This window comes from Borostomias antarcticus (genome assembly GCF_949987555.1).
Source record: "Borostomias antarcticus genome assembly, chromosome: 17".
Taxonomy (NCBI): domain Eukaryota; kingdom Metazoa; phylum Chordata; class Actinopteri; order Stomiiformes; family Stomiidae; genus Borostomias; species Borostomias antarcticus.
Window position 1 is genome coordinate 8,114,406 of NC_140250.1, and position 24,388 is coordinate 8,138,793.

The 24,388-nt window shown below is 45.1% G+C and overlaps 1 protein-coding gene across 4 annotated transcripts in view; it reads right to left on the minus strand.

Annotated features, from left to right (window-relative positions):
* The window catches only part of LOC311320015 (receptor-type tyrosine-protein phosphatase delta-like), a gene marked incomplete at both ends in the record, with an annotated part of 124,398 nt that overhangs the window by 61,998 nt on the left and 38,012 nt on the right, over positions 1-24,388 (minus strand). For 2 of the 4 annotated variants that reach the window (XM_084451651.1, XM_084451650.1), the window contains 2 exons: positions 18-128; positions 4,318-4,506. In XM_084451651.1, coding sequence (XP_084307777.1) covers positions 18-128; positions 4,318-4,506 — 300 coding nt within the window. Of the gene's footprint in view, positions 1-17; positions 163-2,235; positions 2,254-4,312; positions 4,507-24,388 lie in introns of all 4 variants that reach the window. The other 2 variants (XM_084451652.1, XM_084451649.1) reach the window with 2 other exon arrangements.

A 24,388-nucleotide genomic window follows, 5' to 3' on the forward strand; every position in this document is an offset into this window, starting at 1 on the left:
TACTCTTTGGTTCCTACCTCTGACGTAAAGATTGGCCGGGGCGGAGTATCGCGTCCCGTCGTTGTTGGTGGCCACACACTCGTACTTCCCCTGGTCAGACTCCTCGCTCTGCTCGATCTGGAGGGCCCCTGGGAGGAAAGATAAAGTTGGCGAGGAAGACCACTGGTTAAAGGTCTGACGTTACGATGACATCCACAAACAAATAACTCGTAAGATTTCACTGGGGCCGACATGTCACGGGGGCCCCACTCATTGCTAGTCTTGCTCTGGTCGTCATCATAAGTCTCTGTTGAGGGACAATTCTAGGGCGTAGTGAAGGTACGCAATAACACAGACCTTCATGGATCCTAGCCTGCATCTATGATTGCAGTGGGGTATCACTAAAATGATTCACGAGGACAACACCATTAAGCCTTTGGGCTGTTAGAGCGCAGGCATTCTCATATCTGCAGGGCTTTGAACTGACAATCACACAATAATATGTGTTGAGGAAACTGGCATTCCCCCTGTCAGTTTGTCAGTCTCCCCTATCTTCTTAGCAGCCAATCAATTTAGATCAATCTTCTTGGGGATTCACAGTTCCCTTTTGAAAGTTAATGGACAACATTTCTAATTTAACACTACAGTCACCAGTTTAATTTGCCTCCATCAGGCCACAGAAGTCACAGGGGAAAACAAAACATTTAACAACCGTGGAGACTTCGGATTTCTAACATCCATATAACGTTTACCTCAGCGTGGAGCTCGAGGGGGAAACACCTGAATACAAACTGCAGCATCTAAAAAGGCACTCATCTTTAAGGCCAATGTCAAAAATATGTAAAGCTGTGGTATATCTTCACGGATTAAGGAATAGGGGCAAGCCCTACAATGTACAACATTTCACTGGACTGGTCAATATGGGGATGAGTGAAACTGCTTCAAGGAAGCATGGATCAAACAAAAGAGGTTTACAGTATACAAAAGCAGCATAACAAGGGAGACAATTAAAAAAATAAATTTAGATATGACCTTTAGCATATTCAATCACAGATCAAGTATAATCTTCATCTAATAGGATGATTGGACTTTGTCTAATCATCTAATCAAAGTCAGTTTAAAAAATGCAGCCTCTACAAAAAAATTGAAAAATGCTGCTCGGATATATAGAAAAAGTATTTAGCATAATGTCTTAGGTTAAATCAATGTATAACCCTCTGTTACAAAATGGTTGACATGCAGATCTTTCCTAATAGCAAGAAATGTATGTCGGCACAACTTACAACCTTCTGACAACCCTTAGCTGAAAAATAAAATGCAATTGTATTAGAAGACAAAATTCAAAATGGTGGCCTGAGCCAGCAAGAAGGCAACCAACCACTGCTTTAGCTTATGAAAGCTACAAAAGACACCCATAAAAATCCACCAATGGGATCAGCAGTGTGGTGTCATATGACCCAGGGAAAAATGGCTTATGCATCAATCACTCTCCAACTTCCATGTCACGCGGCAAAAATGGACCAATCAGGTCCTCGCCAGACTCAACTGTTTGCCTTCCCCCAACCCTGAAGAATAAAAAAGTCAAAAAGTAAAATAGCCTTCAAACCCAAGAAAAGTAAGAAAAATAGGTGAAAGAGAAAAAAGCACCGTAGAAACTTTATCAAAAAAGTAGTTGTTTGGGCTTTTTTATAGAAGGTACAGGAGAGGAAAGCAAATAGAAGAAATGAAAAATAGTTTGCAAAGATAGAAAGAATTCTTTGGGAGAAAAAAGCAGAGGGAAGGCAATGTTGTCTTCAGCATGCCTGCGTGCTTCCTCAGCATCTGCGCATGTTTTTAGTGCTGAACAAGAACAGCTAAGGGGGAAAAATGTTTGGTTGTTTTAGTTGGACAAAAAGAGGGACACATGAGTCGCTATGACCAAAAAGAAAACAAAAGTGAGAGAAAAAATAGAGTTCGAAAAGATAGTTGTCATTGGATATGCTTATTTGAGCCACAGCAAGCATATCACAACTGAATTGAAAAGGCTCTTTGAACCAAAATACAAAGGAGGAACTAAAGCATAGACAAAAAAATGAGTTCAAATGGAGTAAACGGAACAGGACAAATAAAGACGGAATGGTGATATGGACAAAATGGGAAAAGGGAAACAGGACAAAAATGGCGGCTTATGGGTGAACGTATGGGTGGATGGACGGTTCGACAGCAAGAATGAATTTGTTTTGTTTCATTCTGTGAACATCAGTTCAGCACTCTTACCTCGTATTGGGGTACCACCTGGGTGGATAAGATGAATGCAAATAAGATTGGAAAGAAGAAGCATTAGTACGAGAAGATAGAGGCTGGGGGCTTTGGAAGAAGAATCAAATTAGATTTAACAGAGTACGTAAATAAGGTAGGAGAGGAGAGAGAGAGGGGAGAGAGAAATAGAGAGAGAGGTTTGCTGTACTCTATTGGCAAAAAAAGACAGGATTCATCATAGGAAGATATCACAGGTCAGAGAGGAGAAACTTGTACAGTTGTGTGCCACTGGGGAGGTGCCTGTTTGAAGTGGCATGGCTGCTGGGGACCAGCTACTGAAGGGAAAGGCCTTTGAGGAGTTTGCATGTGAGAGGGAAGAGACTTGTTTAAGAGAGCTGGAACCCCTCAGCTGCATCTGAACCATACAGGAGCTGCTTGCTTCCCTAGCACTCTGGAAGGGTCTGCTCATTGTGTTGTGCGAGTGTACAAGGTGGAGTGTCTGGTAGAGTGAGTGAGTGAGTGAGTGAGTGAGTGGTTACTATACAAGTTAAAAGCTTCTACCGTTCAGGTGAGCTTATGGAAACTCTATATCTTAGTGACATCTGTGTGCCCTGAAGAGAGACCTCTGAGTCTGGTACGGGGGAGAAGTGTGTGTGTTCCTCTAGGGTTCCCTGTGTGGCTACACTAACTGTTAGTAAAATGCATGCCATGCATTTTAATAGTAGTCGGAACATGGAAATTAGTGGGAGTGATGTGTGCTTCAGAACTAAGCACTTACCAAAGGATTCTGGAGATTTAAATACGGAGAGAAGAAAGACAGCATAAAGATATGATTATATACCTTAGGTTTAGTTACATCGTTCGTTAAAGCTTTATCAACTCTACGTCATAGGAGAATCAAAAGCGCACATTAAGAAGACGGGTTATTTTTTTTTACACAGTTGTGCTGACAACAAGGCAAAGGGGAAGTTAACAAGACGACTTAACAAAAGGACAGCTGTGGAACTGGGGGAGACAGGTGGACAAAACAGGAGGACAACTATCAGTACGGCAGGCGGACGAATCTGAACAGCTTGAAATACAGAACGCTAGTCACGGCTGGCCAAACTGATACTTACAGTAACGCTAAACATCTCTAATTCCGATATAAATATATATATATATGTTGTGCTATAGAAATATCAAATGAAACTGGGGATATTCAAAGGGAAAGCGCTTGTTAAGGGAAACGCCGCAGGCAGAGAGAAGCGACAGCTGAAGTGTGAGCGGTAAAGCGGGGGTCTGAGGTCCAGAGGAACAACAAAGGGATCTGGGAAGGTAATTGGCTTCTTACGCACTACTGTGGCTAATTACGATTGGAAAAACATTCCAGCGAGAAGAGAAGTCTTGACCTAACAGACCAGGCGTTCTCATCTTTCAGGGAAGTTCAAAGATCCCGTTTTTTTTTTTTGTTCATTCAAAAAACAGAGAATGTGAATAATTGTACTAATCTGCACTATTCACTCTGTTGGAAATTCCTGGGTTATTTTCTCTTTGCGTTCTTAGTTTCTAACTCTTTTTTTTTTTTTTAAATCAAATGCCTGAAAACCAAAGTAGCTCCTTTGCAAGTTCTGAATGAATCCAAATGTTGAATACTAATCGTTTTGGAAACACAAAGAAGAAGGAACGAAAAGAAGATAATGGATCCGTCAAACGCTGCAGCGCAGCAGTTGGGAAAAACAAAGAAAGGAAAGTGGTTGGAAGTGCAGTCACAGCAGTGAGCAATGAGGAAGTCAGACGGAAGCGAACAGACACACGGGAGACAGACCCCACAGGCCACGACAACACTGGAAGACAGGGAAGGACGGACAACACACACACCGGGCGGGGTACACGCAGAGTAGGAGGGAGGAAGGAGCTAGAAGAAACAATGCCATTACCTATAAAACCAACGGCAAAAAGTTGAGGAGGAAGAGGAGGAGGACGAGATAACAGAAACGGAGAGGAGTAGAGGGCGTAGATAGATATAGAGAAAACTGTTTTTTTGTTGTTGTTGTTGTTGTTTTGTTTGTTTTTTTGTTGTGTTTTTTTTTAGTTCCGGTGGCGGCGGCGACACCCTACCTGATCTGAGCTGCTTGATGCGTCCATTGTTGTTGGTAGTATTGACGGGCAGGAAGTCCTTGAACCAGGAGATGTCTGGGTCAGGGTTGCCGCTGGCGGCGCACAGCATGGTGGCGGTGCGCGTCCGCTCCACCACTTTCAACTGGGGGCCCATGTCTATGGTGGGGAAGCCAGGGGGAAGCTGGTCCTCTGGAAAACACGCAGGGGAAACCACAGCGGTGTTCACATCAGTATAAACAAATACTCCATACCGCTCCATGTTAGCAGCCAAGCTGAGGAGGTGAGGGGAGGATCACAGGTTAACTCTGGAATCAATCAGACAGGAGAGAGAGAATGAGATACTGAGAGAGAGAGAGAGAGAGAGAGAGAGAAAAGAGAGAGAGATAAAAGAGAGAGAGAGATAAAAGAGAGAGAGGGAGAGGACGAGAGAGAGAGAGAGAGAGATAAAAGAGCGAGAGAGAGAGATAGAGGACGAGAGAGAGAGGACGAGAGAGAGAGAGGGATGAATAGAGAACATTCGATGGAAAGAGAGGAAGTGCATTCATTTCTTTAAAGGTTTCTGGACCCACTTCTAGACCTATGGCCCATTATATCTGTCAAGTCTTCATCCAAGGTTTCTTCAGCAGGTTAGTACAAACACTGACAAGGACATGTGACAAATAACATGAGAATAGAGGCAGGACACATATAAACCAGGTCCACAAAGGACTGTAGATCGGTGCTGAATTGTGAGCAAAACACTCCCTTTCAACTGAAAGACAATGGAAGGCCGGCGGTGCACTGGACTGTCTGTCCCTGGAGGCTTGTTGCAGTATGTCCCTCCCGTCTCTCAGTAAAACGTCTGTGGATTAAACCCATTGGTTACTGAGTTCTAGTGTGCAGTGATGGAGAATACTGCTCAGAACACCCAACACTGTCTCCCGGTTGTGAGGTGGCCAATCAGCGGCTCCCGTACCGCTCGTAGTGGGCACCGTTTTCGAGTCGGTCTCTCCGTTAAATTTGCACGGGGACACGTCGGTCTGGAAACAACTCTGAGCAGCAACTGCCTCCATGCATCCAAACAACAGTAATGGCCGCCTTCCAACGGCACTACTATATCTGGCAGGAGGAGATACCTCAACGGGTAAATCCTTTCTCAATTCCACTTCATCGGAAATAAGAAACCTCAAGTTGAACCGGAAAACTTTCCTCTGTTTCTCAGTGCCATTACCTGATCTGAACACACTGCAGATGCACCTATAGAGAAGTTGCGTAGCATCCTGTAGGTTTTAGAATGACTGTTTTAAACAACACACATCTATCTGTCTATCTATTTGTCTCTGTCTGTCTGTCTGTCTGTCTGTCTGTCTGTCTGTCTGTCACGTGTAGGCTATTGAAAGCAATATTCACAATACCAGGGACAAATACATTGACTGAATCAGTTAAAATGCACCATTCAAATAAGCACCTCCTTGTGTGCACCAAAAACCAAAACAAATGCAATAAAACATGTTTTACTTTCATGCCAGAAACCAAAACAAATGCACCCAAAACTGAAGAAACACAACTCAAACGTGTACAACCAAATATTGATCTGACTGTAGATCAGTAGACGATTTAGCTTTAAGATGTATGGCAAAATGCACATGCCATAGCGCAGTTGTGTCTACCTGGGTTCTCTACAGTGTGACTGAAGTGGAATTAGTGATTGGAAACATACAGTTTTGTTTTAAGAGTATTCTGAGTAACACCTTGTACTTATTTGAAGTCCATTATTCTGAAATTCCACAGTGAATCATTCTGGAAGTGAAATTAGTTCCTGAAGTGTAATTAGTGATTGGAAACAGACAATTTCCTTTTCATAATATGCTGAATATGATACCTTGTTAATCTATATAAGAGACAGAGTCAAGGCTTCCACAGTGATTTCCCCTGAGTCAGAACCTCCTTGTATGTATATAATACGGGGGCTGGCTTGACTGGGATTTCCAAAGTGGCTGCTGGCTTGGCCACAGGGATTTTTCTGAGGGCAAACTCATCGGTGTTTTTAAATGAGGAAAAATGCCAAACTCAATCAATGTATGATATGCTATGATACAGTATACAATGCCCTACCTGATATTCACATTGTCGACCCAAAATGGTACGAAAATATTATGCTGATAAAACCATTTGGTTGATATAGTAATAAGGTTGCAGATGATCTTTAATCACTTTCCTATCGAGCCATATGCAGTATATACGCATATCCCAAGGGCAACTCTGATTAAAAGAGTAGGCTACTGGAATCATGTTTTCTTGTCCTCCACAAAGAGCCTTGAACAACCTTGGCTATAAGTTGCTCATTAGCGATAAATACCAGAGGTTGGCTCTGTCTGCTAATTTGTGCCCTGTTCGTTCGCAGGCTATTGAGCTACCTGTTGTTGATAGCTACAGGCTATGTGCACCCTATTAACATCTAGAGTTACAATCAATCACGACACAGACAAATAAAGAGCGCTAACCGATAACAACCGAGCGTGAATGGGAGAAGGACAGGTGAACCAGCCACAGAACGCCTCTGCAAGAAACAGAATAACGACCACCAGCCACCAGCACTGAGAACCATAAATGTGTTTAGCATTGAGCCCATGAAATAGCCTGAATATTTCATCTCTAAATACAACTTCTACTTCTACACTTTGTACTGTATGCTTTTAGCAGTGAGCCATGGCTTTACGGTATGCTATCAGCACTTTGTGATTGAAGTGCTTTACAAATGTAATGCATTGTTTTTTTTAGTATTATTAGGCCTACATCTGGCAAAGGGATATGCCTTTGTTTTATACTACTAGCTATGTCATGGGTGACAATACAATCTTGGGCTGAAAATGTTGCCCTACAACCACATAAGAACAAAAAAGTATGAAAAAAAAAAACCTGTACGTACCAGATCTCTGACGCTACATTTCTCTTTCATAAAAAGCACCGCCATGTTAAAACGAAATGACAGGAATAGCCTAGTGAATGAGAATGGGCTTGAAGAGGCCCTCATCTGAATGGAAGGACGGGAGAAGGAAGACCAGAGGGATTCATTGTGCGAGGTGTCTCCCTGACGACCAGAGCCTGGCACCAGCTTCCCAAGGTCAAACTGGAAATCGGTCAATCCTGAAGTCAAAAGCATACTTTGCTCGAACACAACAGCCAGGGGCATTGGTTTGGAACATGGGAGGAAGGGGAATAGAATAATTGGATGTGACATTCCATGCAGTCTAAAATCAATGTTGGGGGAAGTAGAATGTATGTTGGGGGGGGGTAAAAAGAGATTTAGCTGTCAAAATCTACAGCTCTCATGAAACAGCGTTGATTATTCTGTTCAACACTCGATCGGTGGAGAGCAGTGGAGAGAGGAACGCTTTTATTTCCAAATGTGTTCCACAGTTAGGCCTCTGTCAACATGATATTTCTTGACAATCTCTGCACAGTCTCCTCACAGCCAATTGCCTCGGGTTTGAGAGACCTGTGTTGAAACAACACTTGTGCCTGATTGACTAGAGACCGATAGACCTATAGAGACTGCTGGGCGGTGGCGTTTATGACTGCGCTGTGTATACTGCTCTGTAAAAGAGGCACCTGGGAGCAATTCTTTAGGGAGGCTGTGTCAAGTATAGCCTCACACAAAGGGGGAACGCCTATCTTCCCTCCGAGGTGTCAACGGGTCCAGTCCCGACATCACGTACAGGGAGCTGATGTAGCTCGGAGCGCCACGTTCGAAACTAATGGTCTGGCAAGAAAGTTTCTGGCCTTTTGAACACATTCCTGCTTTTACCCCAGAATGTAATTTACGGGCCTTTCGTGCGCCCGTGCTCCTGCGGAGCGGCCAGAGAGTCATGACATCATCTGCCAGCGATCTGCGTTCACCACGGGGAAACACAACTCCGGGGCCGAGGTGCTCGGAAAGATGGCCGCTCTCCTCCTCCTTTTAAGTCCCCGTTTCCATCGCTGTGGATTCATTCCTCACTGGATGAATTAGCATTGTGATAATAAATAAGATGAGGAAATTAAACATGCCTCCCCCCCCCCCCACACACACACACACACTTCTGGTGTGATTAACAGCCGGAAGCAGTGGCACTGTGTAAGCATTTTCTGAGAGGGTTCAAGCGAGCCTAATAAAAACACATTAATCGCTATTTAATTTCTGCGGCAGACATGTTTGTTGTAGTTTTTTTTCCCCGAAACCGAAGTTATTGACAAAGTGTTCGAAAAAAATAATGAATTAATTAATCAAATGGGGCGGCTAGCAATTTTTTCCCCACATGCTGTTATGTTGGCAGTTCCGCTAATAGTCGGGCTTGGTTTTCGACTTGTGGTCACATCAATTATCTGCAAAAGGGATAATCCTTTACTGCTGCAGGAACACTGGGCTGGTTACCGTGATGATGGGACTATGAAATTGTGTGTGTATGTGTGTGTGTATGTATGCATGTATGCGTGCGTGTGTGTCTGAATGTGTAGAACAAGTACCGCAGCCCTCTACTCTGTATAATGCGTAAGGGGCAGGTTGAAAAGTAAAACAAAAGCCTGTGTGTTCTTTTCTCTCTCACTCCGCCTCCTTGCAAAGCTGCAGTCTCAAGGACGGCCCGAGACAAGGGCAGTTCCTACTCAATACCAGCGCAGTGTAGTTAACAATGGAGCCACGCTAAATGAGATGGAGGGGAGAAATGCTTAAGTCACCTACCCAAAGAAGTGCTGAGTGCTGGTGCTTGATATAAAAGGACTTCCAATGACAATTTGCACACATTAACTAGAGACAGGCCATCAGCCACTATGGGGACGCGCTGCCAAGTGTGCGAGGGAGGCTGGGGGGAGAAAGTATTGGCTCAAATAGAACCTCGGTGAGCATATTTCTCTCTGAAGACATGAAGTCATCAGACATGAGCTTGTGCCATTAGCAGATGATCTCTTATCGATCAGTCCGGTGTCTCTGGGAATCCCCCAAGACCACACCTACTCACCCTGACAACACTGGCCATTCCACTTTATTAAAAGTCACTTTCTTGGCATGCCGTCAACGTGCGAGCCAGCTCACTTTTAATAATTTGAGTCTCTGGAGCCTCCCACCCTAAACCCCAAACTCCCAAAAATGTCCTTACATGTACCTAGTACAGTGGAGTAATTACTAGTGACTAACACAAGTAATATTCTCCTTGGGAAGACAATAATTAAATGAGTCTAATTGGGTCTCAGCTGACTGGGCTAGCATTTAGATGTGATTAGTTACTGTTTACCTGACCAACACAGCCCAGTTTCACTGGGGGGAAGGACGCGGGGGCCATGTTTAGAGAGTTGTGTGGGCTAATGTGGTTATCTCTATGGGGAGCGTTTCATTAGCACAGCGAGGTGACAGCGCAGTCACACTCGGCTCTGGATGTCTGCTAGCTAGCGCTTGACATTTACTCAATGCTGACAGAAGATTAACTCAGTGGTTGAGACTGCTGCCTCCACCGATAAATTCCTGTCAACGCTGACCGAATTTGACGCAGACGGGAAGTTGAAGTGTGAACTTCCTGTGTGGCTTTGGGTGCTCAAATAGCTCGATGATGTATCTATTGCTAACTACAGTCAATACACTCATGAAAGAAAGACTGATCTTATGGGAGTAGCAACAGGACATTTTGTACATCTGGCAGACATCACATCACTCCAAATACAATAAGATTAGGGATCTGCTCTTTTTTCCCTTCACACCACATTCAACTCTGAAATTACCCAATAAGTACAAAGGGATTTGAGGAGAAAAATAAGCCTTTGTCATGGTGGACTCCCAAACTGAAGCCATGAAGGCGTAAACCTTCTGGCTTTATTTCTGTGCCGCTGCACAAGGATTGGTTTCAGCCGGGCCACTTTCTTCCAAGCGGAACTAGACTTTTCACCCCGCGTTTGAGGTTATTCTTTGGGGGACAAAATCAAATCCCCGCAGCCCATAATAAGATATATTTGTGTTGGACGCTTATGAGCGGATAAAATCTCGTTAAAGAAGCTGTCACAGGCCAGCGGAGAAAAAGGCGTGCCAAGGCGCCATTGCTGTCTGGGAATCCCTTCCCCCGCCTGGAGGCGGCGGATTATTGGGATGCGAGGATGTCGGGTTGCCCTTCAAGTGAGACATGCATCGCTCTGTAATTTCTCTCTGCCTCTAGCGTGTGCACAGCGCGCCCAGCATAGGGGCTGTTCCTCTTCTCCTCGGTCTCACCCTGAGATGAGCTTTTCATCCAGCACAAAAAGGGGGCACCAAACATGGCCCCCGGAGTGACAGGCGTAAGTTAGTGTGCTCTTCTCCTTCCGAAGTCATACAAAGCTGCATCCATCGCCTCAGGGACAGGCAGTTCATGCCTGTTGATTAGAATATGTGAACAAAGTGCAAAATGAAGCATGAAACAGACTTGGAACATGAAGAATTCTACATGAAAAATGTAAACGTTAATGAAGTATCTCTTTTGGACCAGGGCCTGCTGTGTGTGTGGCTCGCCTTGCTGACAGGGCATTCATTAACTCAACTAATTGTAATTAAGACCTGCTGCTTTATGGGCGTCAGACAACACTGACCTACAAGAGCAGGCATGCAGCACACACAACAAGGCGGAGGGTAAAATACTGAGTCCTTTGACTTCAGAACGGATTTAATACAGACAGTCTTGGCAGGTGAAATGGTGTGTCCAAATCATCCAACCAACCCTGTCCTTGGATAGAGGGGATGAGGTCTGTGGGCTGTGGATGAAAAAAGATGATGTAAGAATGTGAGGATGACTGATGTATTTAATAACTGACCATAAGCCCTAGAACGCAGGATGTGGGCAAAATTATTTTTCAACAAGGAAGACCATGCCCCACGCAGAAGCCATTGATGCCAGGGCCACTATTTCAATAGCCTGTGACCTAGTGGCGTTACATGACCGAGCTGTCCCATTAAAGGAAATCAAAAAAGCTTTTGTGCTTGTGGCATCTTTTGTAAAAAGGAAATCAGTTGTTCATTCAGTTTGCTCCTGAACTAGAACACTGAAATGTGGTCCACAGTGAGCCGGTTTAGAGAGCATCTTCCAGTTTGTGCTCACTCTAATTTGACAAAGTGTTTACAATTTCCAGAAAGTTCAGTACAAAACTAGTTAATACATCCAATCCACAGCGGCCCAACTAAATGTTCCACTGCCCCCGTTCAACTGATGCATTCAATTACCTTTTTATTTTTGGCGTATGAGAGGGAACTGTTAATTACACTTTTGTTTTCACTCTAACAAAATTACTCGACCAAGTGCAAGAGCTCTTGATTAACAAAGGCGGGCAGCAATTCTATTTTGTGCCAATTCCATGACGACATTTGCTCTCGTTTCCCTGCCTGATCACTCTGTCTGTCTCTCCGCTTTCCACTTCCCTCTAGTCATTTCCCGCGCGCCACTCACAAGCGACAGGTCCCAGCGTGCTAAGAGGAGATCTTCTACCGTCAAGCACATCAAGGATGACAGGCCTAAATCTGGACCACACCTCGCTTTATCAGCTGCAGACAGCTTGCTTCAAATACCCCACCCCGAGTCTGCTCACTCCGAGAGAGCGTCGCTATGAACAAAACAGAGCTGTGTCTGCCACCTTTCCATCCAGCATTCTGGGCCCGTAAACATTTAACATGAGGTGAACTTTCCTGTATTGAAATGTTTAATCTTGGGGCGAAGAAACATTTTGCTTGTACTGTACTGAGTTATAATTTGCCACACGACAAAGTACACAGATGGTTGAGTGTGATTTAATTAGCTTCCTTTTTGCCTTTCAAACCGTAGTGTTCAGTAACGCCTGCCAACAACGTTGCCTTTTCCCCCTCCCTCAGCCATTTATGCATCTCCCAGAAGTCAGGTTTCTCAGTCCCCATTCACCCTTTCTGAGAAACCCTGGCCAAGGAAAACCATCAATGAAATGAATTGTGGCCTAAGGGCTTCCTTTAGATGAATTGGCTGCATATGTCAAACTAAACAGGTGCGGAAGCCAACAATAAAACAGGGGTGGGGGAGTTTGGCGGGGTGGGGGGAGGAGGGGGGGGGTAGGGGATGTCGGGTGGAGAGAAGATGAGCAAATGATACAATATAAAGCAGCGCTAATGACCTCAAACTGCTGACGAGTTGTTTTCACACATATGTCCCATCGCCGCCCTGGCAATAGTGTGCAGAGACCATGTCACACAAATGGAGCATTTAAACACATCGGCACTGATAAGAGGGGTGCAGCTGACTCTTCATGTGGATTGTGTGTGTGTGTGTGTGTGCGTGTGTGCGTGGTTTGTTTGCACCACGCGAAGAGATTAAGAGCTCGTCGAGGTAAATGGTTATTGACCGCCGGGAGAGGTGGCTATAGCGGTGTGTCAATCGACTTGTCTTCGCTGATAGCACTTAAGTGCAAGTGTCTCCAGCCGAACGCAATCCTCCGGGACGAGCCTCTGTCAACAAACTGGCTGGCTTAAAGACGGAGCAGGAAAGAATGCCAATCACGCCGCCACACAACCCGCCTACCGCCACGGAATCCCTCGAAGGCCTCAGTGTCCCACCTTGGAAGGAATACTTAGAACACCTGGGATGCAAGCAAAAGTGAGTGACCTTTGACATGACGGGGGGGGCGAATATCTGCGTCAAGGGGCAGGTGCAGCCGATCCACGGAGAGGGACCCGACCGCCAAGAGTCTGGATCTCAAAGTCAGAGCAGAACACCGACTAGCATCCTGCTCCATATTCACTTGATTACGTACGGCGTGCGACGTCGGTTCTGAAATGACGTTTGTGGGCGTCGAACTCCGCGGCCGAAATAGGGCCTGTCGTCTTTGTAATTTTACTGGAACATCGCGATCCAGCTTTGTAGGCACGCGGCGTCCAGCCCAGGCCCAGCCCAAGACAACGGATCACCTGACATCTTCTCCCACTGACTCCGCCCCCCCCTAGTAAGCTGCCTGGCATCAAAGGGCCGCTCCGGCAGACGCACTGCTCAAAACCATCACTTAAAGGTGGGGTAGGTAGTTTGACGTCAACAAGGCCTCCGATTGGTCATCTTTTTCAAAAGAAACCCCTCCCTCCCGTCAATCATGATGTAGTCCCTCCCTCCAAACATGACTGGTAGGTGTGGCGAGATAGAGACCCTGATTGGTCAAAACATTCGGGTGCGGTGCATTCTGTCAATCCAAAATACAGAGGCAGCGGTAAACACGGAGATCCAAGTTTATTCTCAGAGCACTTCTGTTACTGATAGCTGAAAGGATATCATGCCAATGCATGCCAAGCATAGCATAGCTACAGTGATTGCTACCTTTCCTTGCTTTTGTTTTTACCCTGAAATATTTTAAACCTTTATAGTTGTTTGTATATGCTAAGTTATTGTGTGTTTTCTTCTTTACTTTTTTATTCATTGTAAAATACTGCCGTTTTTCAGTGGGCCTTTGGCTCCACTGCAAACATGAATTTAATAAAATAAAATAAAATGCCAATTTGACCAAATAAAGCCAAAAGCAAACTACCTATCCCACCTTTAATAGACTGGGAACTGCCAGGAAGACGAGGGGAGGGTGGGGGTGGGGGTGGGGGTGGGGGTGGTGCTGGGGGGGTTCCTAAAGTTATCATTCAGGCTTGATTCAACCACAAATGAAAATGTTTTGAATTGAAGGCAGGGGGTTTTTGAGTGTTGGTTTTCTGGCAGGAGTGTGTGATGTAGTGCGCGGCTGGCTGTCCTCGGGGGGTAAACCTCTGTGGAACAACCTGTACAGAAAAAAAGTGTCCAATAGACTCTGACGCATCATGGCTAATACGCTGTGGCTAGACCAGGGAGAGGGGGGAGGAAAGCTACTCCACGCAGGACCTGCATGCCCTGGGTAATCCCATGGGATTTAGAGAATCAGTGAACATTTCAAGTTTGTCATGAAAGCCCCTGACCCAGTTACCTCAGAGAGGGAAACAGATGTAGTCTCCACCGACGGGGGAAGTTACCCGGAAACCAGGTTCTGTCAATAATCCTCGAGAGAGAGAGAGAGAGAGAGAGAGAGAGAGAGAGAGAGAGAGAGAGAGAGAGAGAGAGAGAGAGGAAGGACAGACAGGGAGGGAAGGAAAAAAAGATCTATCTCTCCCTCTCTCTCTCTCCCTCTCTCTCTCTCTCTCTCTCTCTCTCTCTCTTTATATTTTGTTGGTGTGCTTATATGTGGATTGTGACACCCATGAGCATGTGTTTTGTTGAATATTGTTAATTAATGGTTTGTTAAAAATCAAATCAAAATCTCTCTCTCTCTCTCTCTCTCTCTCTCGAGCATTATTGACAGAACCTGGTGAGTAGTGACAGAGACAGAGTGTGTGTGTACATCTAGATACTCTTCTGTACTAGTCCATGTACAGTCATGTAACAGTGACTTCAGAATAAAGGGCCTGGGAAGCCAGCTTTGGAAAATAATGTATATGTGTGTGTGTGTGTGTGCTAATTTGTAGGCGCATTAAATTCAATTTGAGAAAATTGTGGAGACCGAGTGTCACAGTGGAGGGACTCTCAAACAGCTGCTGGAAGTAACTGTCACCCCCCCCCCCCCCCCCGCCCCCTCAGAGGGTCAAACGCAACCCTGGTTGAGAAACTGCCTCCAGTCTCTTCATCAACGATCCCAATGCATCAGGGTTGACAAGAAGGCGTAGGATCCTTTTTCATATGCATGCACTGGAATTCCTCTCACGGATTGAAGGGATAAATAGAGAGAGAGGTAGAAGATGGGGAAAACAGGGGAGGGAGAGGAAGATGGAGAGGTAGAGAGCACTCTGACCATGGGTCTCCCCCAGCCTGTCTGGGGGAAAAATTGCATCCTCTCCTCCTTTCACTGCATCAATTGTTTCCTTTATTAATCCTCTCTGAGATGCTATAATTAATTCAAATATTTCTTTTTACATTTTCTATTAAAACACCCTCACTAATGCCTCCGATTCTTGAGTCTCCATCGCAGAGTCAATCAATTACTCACTGGCTGCTTGATTTCCCATAACCTCCTTCACAGATGAGCACGCCAGGCCATCCCTCACTCCGACTGACACCAGAAACTCAACAGTTAAGAAGTTGGGGGAGCAGTTCTGGGTCAGTGCGAGGTTTGGAACAGATAATTGCTAACGGTAAAAAATCTGCCCTGGTTTTTTCACTGCAGGATTCACCACCGTTCACAAACGCTGACTGTGGTCAATGCTGTGATGGAGAATTTCTCTTCTGATATGAAAGGCCCATTAGAAAGACCCAGCAGCCTCTCACTTCTAGAAATGTGAGGTAATAAACGATAAATAGTATCAACAATAGTACCGGTATATTACCAAGATATACGCAGGTCACGCTGAGAAGCACTCATGTACACTGTAGCTCAAGTCCAAGGGACGGCACCTCTTTCCACCTACTGTAAATCTGAAACTATTATGTCCCTCTGATATCTACCGTGTGCCCCTTTTAAGTGAGCACAAATGGATTGACGTTTACCGTTTCCTTTTAATTAGGCATAGGACATAATTAAAACTAACCAATGTGCCATTTGACAACCAATTACTTTAGCCGTTATTAGCCACGGTCGCGCAATGCGTGTCCTCCTTCAGGAGAAACATGGAGGGGAAATGATGAATTTTGTCCGTTCCCTAAGGTTGTCCACTACCTTTGCTCGGATTAATTGAGAGACACGTGTTCGATTGAGTAATGACCTTCTCCTGCCATACAATCAACTAATTCCTGATATCCCCTACATTCATACATGGAAACACAGGGAGTGGAGCAGGGAGAGAGAGAGAGAGAAGAGGGGGGGGGGGGGAGGATAGAGAGAGAGAGAGAGAGAGAGAAGAGGGGGGGGGGAGGGAGGATAGAGAGAGAGAGAGAAGAGGGAGGGAGGATAGAGAGAGAGAGCGGGTAGAAAGAGAGAGAAAGAAAGAGATTGAAATAGAGAGGGGAGAGAGAGAGAGAGAGAAATCAGGGAGGCGGAGAAAGAGAAACGGAGACAGAGAGAGAGAGTGTGTTGGACACCCCCGGGGGAAGGCAGGCTGAAACGGATGGATGAAGAGAGAGATGAAAAGGAGAGATGAAGCCGGACAGGCCGAGGAGGGGCAGGGGAGAGGAGGAGGAGGATCTCCTGGCCAGGCAGGCACTGAGGCAGACAGGGCGGGGCCACAGAGTTGCGTTTACGCTCAAACGCTCCCCCCTCCATCCTCCAGGCTACTCATCACCTCAGCCAGATGTACTGGTCTGAGGGGGAGCAGAGAGAGAGAGAGAGAGAGAGAGATTTATTTCATTCCCTCCCTGTCTGTCCTTCCACTCTCTCTCTCTCTCTCTCTCTCTCTGTCTAAAATCTCTGAATCTTTCCTCCACTTGTTTTTGTTGTTGTTTTGTTTGTTTATTTGTCCGTCCAATTCCGCCTCGTTCTGTCTCTGTCCCGCTGCTCAGGGTTTGGGTCCATTAGCTGGATGTTACCCTGAGCGATTAATCCATTTGCTTCTGAAAACAGCTGCTTGTTTATTTAGGGTGGAGAAAAGTTCCCCCATATCATCTTATCTGCCATCGGCAGCATTTCTGTTGTGATTAGCAATATTCAGAGGAGGCAGAAGAAACCTCAACAACGCCCAGAGCTATTTGCCAAACACAAACCTTAAGATGGAAGTCTCTCTCTCTCTCTCTCTCTCTCTTATTTCTGTCTCTGAGAGAGAGAGAGAGAGAGAGAGAGAGAGAGAGAGAGAGAGAGAGAGAGAGAGAGAGAGAGAGAGAGGGACATGAGGAATACATGAACATGGCTGCACTGCTTTCCTATACATAAAGACTTCCTGATTGCCTGACCCATCTCCACTGGAAAGTCTGGAGCTGAATGAAAAGATGATCATCTATCTATCCTCTATTGCACACCTTTGGAGCTTAGTAAGGGACACAATCATGACCAAGAAATAAAGTCTCATGGCATCCTTTTTTACCTATATAATGTTGTAGTAGGCTGGACAGGGTTACCTGCTCTAGCTAGACAACATGCTAACTCTGGCAAAGGAGAAATGATACAGGACCGTGTCCAGAAGTGGTCTCAGCAGGGGTTCAGGGGCTCATAGGAGAGCAGGTGAGCGTCACTACCGGACAGAAGGCTGACCGGTGAGACGTCGCTCTGCTACATTAGTCTTCATGTACCTCGCATTCACAAACAGACGGTCAGTTTGGTCAAAGAGCCATCTAATGTTGTGATGCGAGACGAGCAAAATGCTATTGATTATTTATATTAAATAAAAATAAAGCACTGAAAAATAGTTTTGGCACGTTTTATGTACAGTAGAGAGCGGATTTAGAAAAGGTCTCATTTGGAGTTACGAATCAACATTGCCAATTTACTGCTTCTCTGGCAGTTAAGTATTACAGCCGGTTTCTACATAGAGGAACTAAATATACCCTTTCTTCAATTCTGAGAGTAAACCATTCCCACAAATGTCAGAACTTCCAGACCGTAAACTTTGACCACTTTAGCGTTTTAGCATGAGGGACTGCCAAGGGATCTTTATAAGACTTGGCTCAGGGCTCTTCAGTTCGGGCATGGTGGCATCCAATGTATACTCCAGATGACATACACTATGAATGTCAGTGTGAACTAGCTTCATACAAATCCATGTTCCGCCTGAGAATGACTGTGCTCTGTTTATGGCACGAGCTGACAGAAGAAGAAAAATCTACAGTGGTGATGAATTATTGAAATGACTGGAGCTTGACTGGAGGAAGAAGAGTTACTACTGAAGCTAGTGTTTGGCAGAAGGGACATGTAGGCTCCCAGTAGGCCTTGACAGAGAAGAATTGCTTCAGTGGTCTTCAATGTGGCAGCCTTTGTTCTAAAAGTCCCAGAAATTGGGGTGTCTGGGTTCTTGGACTTGGGATGACGTCTCTACTTTAAACACATTAGTCTTGAGTCTCTATGTCTAGCCTGATGGTGTTCAACCCCTGCCGGGTGAAGTTGAAGTCCTGGTAACTAATTACCCTAAGCTTATTGGAAAAAATAACAATAAAACTACATATAAATGCACTAAAATATAAATCCATTTTTATGAGCACTGTACAAAAGAACACTGGCTTATCGGATAAAATTAAAATATGGCTACCAAACCGTATGCTTTATCCCACTAGTTAATCTCTTTACCCCAAAGTTGTTTGGCTTTAATCAGCACGTACCCTTGCAGCCGGACTTGGCAAGATTCTGGAGAGCATCATTAGATGCATTAGGAGTGACCCTGAAGTGCCCGATTAATCTACTAGAAAATGAGTCTAGTGCAGCAGAGATCAAAGTGGCTGCATTAGCACCCCTTGACTTCCTGGTTCAAGCTAATGCACTCCCATTTTAGCACCCCCCCCCCCACCCTTGAGCCAAACCTCACTCACAGAATGTTCCCCGATTATGATAAATAAATCCCCCACAATACTCCTCTTTTCGTGGGGGGTCGTCAAGACTGGTGGCCACTTAGCATCGCGCCTGCGCGCAGCCTTCTCCCAGCGTTAGGTCGGGAGAAGCAGGCGAGCTACACAGTTAATTGGGGTAATTGAAATGATTGAGCTGTTTTTAATCACTTAACGAGTCCTTTGATGACAGCATGGCACAGGGGTCCATTACACAATGTTCTCACGACTGAGGATTTGCTGGAAAAGTTTGTAAACGTAACTTTGTGAGTATAATTTGTGAAATGGTTCACCCCTGCAGTATGTCACGTCTTTTCAAGAAGGCACTATGTAAGTGAAATGAAGAGTCATAACAGGATTTATTGACTGTTGTTTCTTCCTAAGAGACACATGAATAAACCATGTATTCTATCTGCCATTTGTCAGATTTCTTATTTTATTTCTAATTGCCTAAAAATATTTTCTAAAAAGATTTTGTGGTAATTTACAAGTAAAATTGCTGCTACCAGGAGGAACGACATAACATTAGCATTTTCAAATCATTAAGCAACTAATTGCACCACCATTTCTGAACAGCGGAGGTCATTGCGGAGGGCACTGCTAAGGGCAGAAAACAGGCCTCATCATTCTGAATCAATAATGATTCTTTTATAGGGGGCCGTGTTTACTTCTATTAAAACAAATAGTCAGCCAGCGAGGCCGCCATGTTATCTATCATGTTCTGGCTGCTATCCTCATCCCTTTGTTTGCTCCAGCAGATGTTTTCATACTCTCTACCGGACCGTGAAACCCAGCATCCATCTTGTTAGCAGGCTGGATAATTCTTAGCTAAACACCACTCAGGCTTCTTATTCTCTGGACGTTCTGCACTGTTCAAAAACAGACCCCCCTCCCTCAATTAATTACACAGAAAAATGTAGGAAGGAGTAATTTTCAGCACCAAGATCAATTTCTTTTCAGGACAGTCGACTCAATCTTTTTAATTACAATCATAAATAACTTGTCATTATCTGTTCCAGTTTTGTGATGTATGAGAGTGCAGAGATGTCGAACTGAGGGGAGAGTAGCGTCAAGCTAATATGGGTCTCCTCCCATGGCCAGCAGATTTATGGGTGCAGCATTGACTAAATTTTACAGCCACAGGCTGGTAGTTCATTGAAAAACGTGCAAGCAACATAGTATCTATAGAAGAGTTGATTCAACGTTGGAGGACAATCAGATCATATTCACATGGTGATATGCTTAAAACAATAAAATCAACTGGTAATCCTGAGGGAAAAATCCAGACAGTATAATTATACCTCAAATGGGGGCCTTAGATATCCTGCGTCAGCTGGAACGATGACTGCCCGGTACTACCAAGGCAAATAAGCAGCTACTGCTCTACCCAGCACCTGTTGCACAACTACGGGGAACCAGGAAGAATGGGGTTGCATTGCTATAGTATAGGAAAATGAGATTGCATGCTACACATCTACTAGATTTGAAGGGGGATCTGGAAAGGTGTGAATGGAAGAGGGTCATAGAACTCCCTCCAGATATAAAATGCCATCTCAGCTACTTTATAATTCTCTCATATTTGTCCCCTGGAAGAGAGCTCAGGGGGGTGGTACGACAAGTCAGCATGTTCCCAAAGGCCTGCGCCTGGAGAGAGAAAAAAAAAAAAAAAAAAACTTTTTTCTTTCTTTCTTTTTTTTTTTTTTTGCAGCACAATTGAGAGTTCCGTGTTGAGGCGCAGGTCTTGGCCCTTATAGGACTTTCCAGGTATAAACCAAGGAGAGTCGTGTGTGAGCTCTTGGTCCCCCTATGCTCCCTTCTGCATTGCCTTACGCAAGCCAGCAGTCTCGGGCACAGCTATTTCATAAAGGCCACCTGCCTCTCTCCCACTGTGTCCCCTGTTCAGTCCAAGACAGCTGACACCGCAATTTGTTTCCCGAGCAATTTGAGCACTCGATCAATGTAATGTTTTGTTCCTGTTCGACGTCAGGCCTCAGACAAAGAGAGTCTGGCTTGAGCAATCTTGAGAACAAATGTGAAATAAGATGGCATCAAAAACAGTCGACATTGAAATTCAGATGACAGTAGAGTACTGCAGTACTGTACCGCAGACATGCTGGAGCGCACAAGGATCATCGCTGTTCACACTCCTGTCATGGGTGCTTTGGACAGCAAGTTTAGTCTCAATAGGTAAATATGGAAGAAGGTCAAATATTTTGTTTTGTCAATAAAGGCTATTCTTATACTAGACTAATAAAGGGTTCCTCCCTTTAAAAGAGAAAAAAGGTATTTCTGGAAACGACACACAATGTTTTTCTGTCACAGGAGAGCGAGCATCTATTTCCTCCTCTCTGTCGAGTTGCACACATCTGCAGAACTCTGTACGCCTCCGAGAGCAGTAAAGAAAATGTGTGTTGACAGTATAATGTGGATATGAGCACGGGTCAACCTCCTGAATCACGACCATGTCCCAGTAGACCCCAAAACATCATGACGTTGCTGCAGAAAGATCTGTGGTTGGATACAACTGCAGTTCTGTGAATAGCTATGTCCATCGGGTATTGAACAGGATAAAGAGTTGTGATGACCGACTGATGGTTCCACTCGCTTGGCTGATGTTCTGTCTTGGCTGATCTAGTTCCACCTCTGGATGACAACCTTGTCTCCTGCTTGGTGCCCTGCGGAACACATTCGCATACTGTACCCTGCAAGGACCCCTAAATAAATCAAATATGTGTTTATTTGTCATATGCACAGGATACAGGTAGCAGAAATGCTTAGCTGTGCCCTGGCTTGAACCTATGACCTTGACCAAGTCTCACGCTCTGCCTGCGAGGAATTCAGCCATTGTTTAAATTCACACATTAATCAAACTCCTGATATCAGTATATTAATTTCTCTCCCCCCCCCCCCCCCCCCCTCCCTTTCCAATTCCGGCCCCCCAAATCTGACGCCTTTGACTTGAAACATGCATAACAAATATGACTAAAGTCATGAAACTTAATCAAAAGTGAGGAGGAGGGGGTAAGAAACACAATAGGCAAACGCTGGGAGAGTAGATTTGGCGAGGAACATCATTACGCCTTTCATGCAAATGACTTCCCTAAGCCCAGAAGTTCATTACTAATGGCGTTTCCTATCAAGCCCGGTCCCAACCAAATGCTAATACACCGCTCAGTCTGGATCCGTCACCTCCAGCACCCTCTCCTCATGGCGTGGCAACTGCCACAATGAACCTTTCCTTTATGGACGGCTAGAAGCACCGCCGGCAGATGCTTCACACACACACACACACACACACACACACACACACACACACACACACACACACACCACATACGCACACAGCCTGTCGGACCCCGAGTGATCTAAATGAGCAGTCACTTTATGTATTAGTATATTAGCGGTGTCTTCATGCACTTACTGATCTCTCTCTTGTGTCTGGGCGAGCGTGGCCCCTCGGATGAGGACAAGAAGAAAAGGGATGTCACCGAGCGCCTGGCTATGGCGACAGACATGAGACTAGCAGAAAAAGAGGACTTTTGGAGAGGTTCGGTTCATTTGTCCTCAGCGCACATTTCGTGACAAATGCCTTGTCAAAATAAGTATTCCTCGTACAGTTTTGAAGTCCTTTTTTTATTGTAAAACTGCTCCTAAAGGACATCATTCAGTATTTTTGGAACACCGCCAGATGAAGAAGAAAAAAAAGGGTCACATTCAAGCTTCTCGATCATGTATAATGCATTCTTTGTGTGACCTCTTTGTCCTCAAAGTACCCTCAAACTATAGCTGACCCTCCACAGTTCTCAACAGAGCCTTGCGATGGGCACGCCCTTTCCGACTCAGTGGAGCTTGTGAATAAGACATGAGAGTCCTGCAAAAATAAATCATGTTACTGTTCAACTCTGTGACTGCATGGGTCATGATGTTTTTCTTTATTGTTCACGTTTGGATGATATAAGCACCGGTGAAGTCGTGCGTGTTAAACTCATATGTGCAAACTAGTATGATTGTACAGTATATGTCCATCTCTTTACAACTGGAGTCCTGATGGGCACTTTGACGGATCGCCTGTCTCATGAGTGTGTGTGTGTGTGTGTGTGTGTGTGTGTGTGTGTGTGTGTGTGTGTGTGTGTGTGACTGTCTGCCATTATGTCGGCCATTGTGTGTTAGCTATCCCTATAGTCTATAAGTGAATCATATAACAAAGTGCAATAAGCGCTTAGCAGGACAGGCTCATAGAGAATGCCGCAAAGCAGAGGTGGGGAGACAGAAAGCAGAGAGCCAAGAGTAAAAAAAAGGGGTGCGGTTGGCTGGATAGGGACAGCTGGCGACAAAGTGAGAGAGAGAGAGAGAGAGAGAGAGAGAGAGAAGCTCTATCCTAGCTTGAGAAGAGCACACTTCGTTGTAACACAGATAACAGTATCTTTATTTTCTTTTTTTGCAGAGGAAGATAGGGCTTCTCTCATCTTCGATACCCTGATGGGGAAGGAGAAGATTAAGGCAGGGAGGCATGGACTGGTAATCAACATGGTAATGCCGCAGCTGCTGAGCTCAGAGGAACGGCCTCCATGAAGCTGATGGAATGACACTCTCCTCCCTCGCGCGTGTGCGTGTAAGCGTGCACGCTATTGTGAACGTGGCTCTTCTCTCTCCATCTTGCGCACGCACACACACACACACACGCACGCACGGACGCAGACACGCACGCACGCTCTTTGTGCTGCAGCGTAAACAGCAGAGGAGCTGCTGATGAGAATTCGTCACCTTTCCCTTTCAGCCTCCCCCCGGCGACGGCGCTAGGGGTCTTTTGTTGGCTTGTTGAGGAGATAAGGGGGTTGGGGGCGGGGGGGGGGAGGGGGGCAGAATGCTTCAGGGAGCCGCAGAGACAGCTCTTTTCTATAGGTGGGAGCTCCTCCACTCAATAGGGACTCATTTGCCATGTTGTGTAATTGTGACGCATAATGGAATATGCCGCATTCAGGCAGCCCGAGGCATTTTAAAGCCATTTTCTCCATTGAAGAGGCTAACAAGTCGTGTTTCACAGAGATGCCCGCGCAGCCCATTGAGCTCGCATCCGCCCATGCTGTGTGTAATCAAGATAAATATTTTGTTTCAGCGGTACGGCGCGTTGTGGAAATGGCGCCGTTGACTGACTTCATCTTTGGCAACCAGTTTCCCAGGCTGCATATTCCAAAAGGGGAGTCAACAGAACAATAATGAGCTCTACAACGTGTTATGAAAACGGGTGTTAAGAAAACTGGTTTGAACTAGCAAGATGAAATGTGAATGTGGGAACACAGGAAATTGCATGGAAATATCTTCACATTAGTATAAACTAATTTATGAACTGGTGCTAATATGTATCTCTAGTAGTATAATGCACATACACAAAGCGTTCACACTAACCCTATCCCTAGGTAGTTGATTCCACTTGATATGAAAACTGATGGAGAGGTGAAAAATGACTGATTCAGTTTCACTTTCCATTAAACCTCCAAGGGCCTGAAAATGATGCTAATTTGCATAATATCAACTGCGTAGTAATTGTAGTGTCAGGAAACTGTATGCAAATAAGTAAATTGATTTAGCATTAACAAAAACAAAAAACAAAACGTTAAATGGCTAATGGACTATGCCTAATCAAGTCAGTCAGTCGAACGTGAGGGGAGTCAGGTATTCAGCAC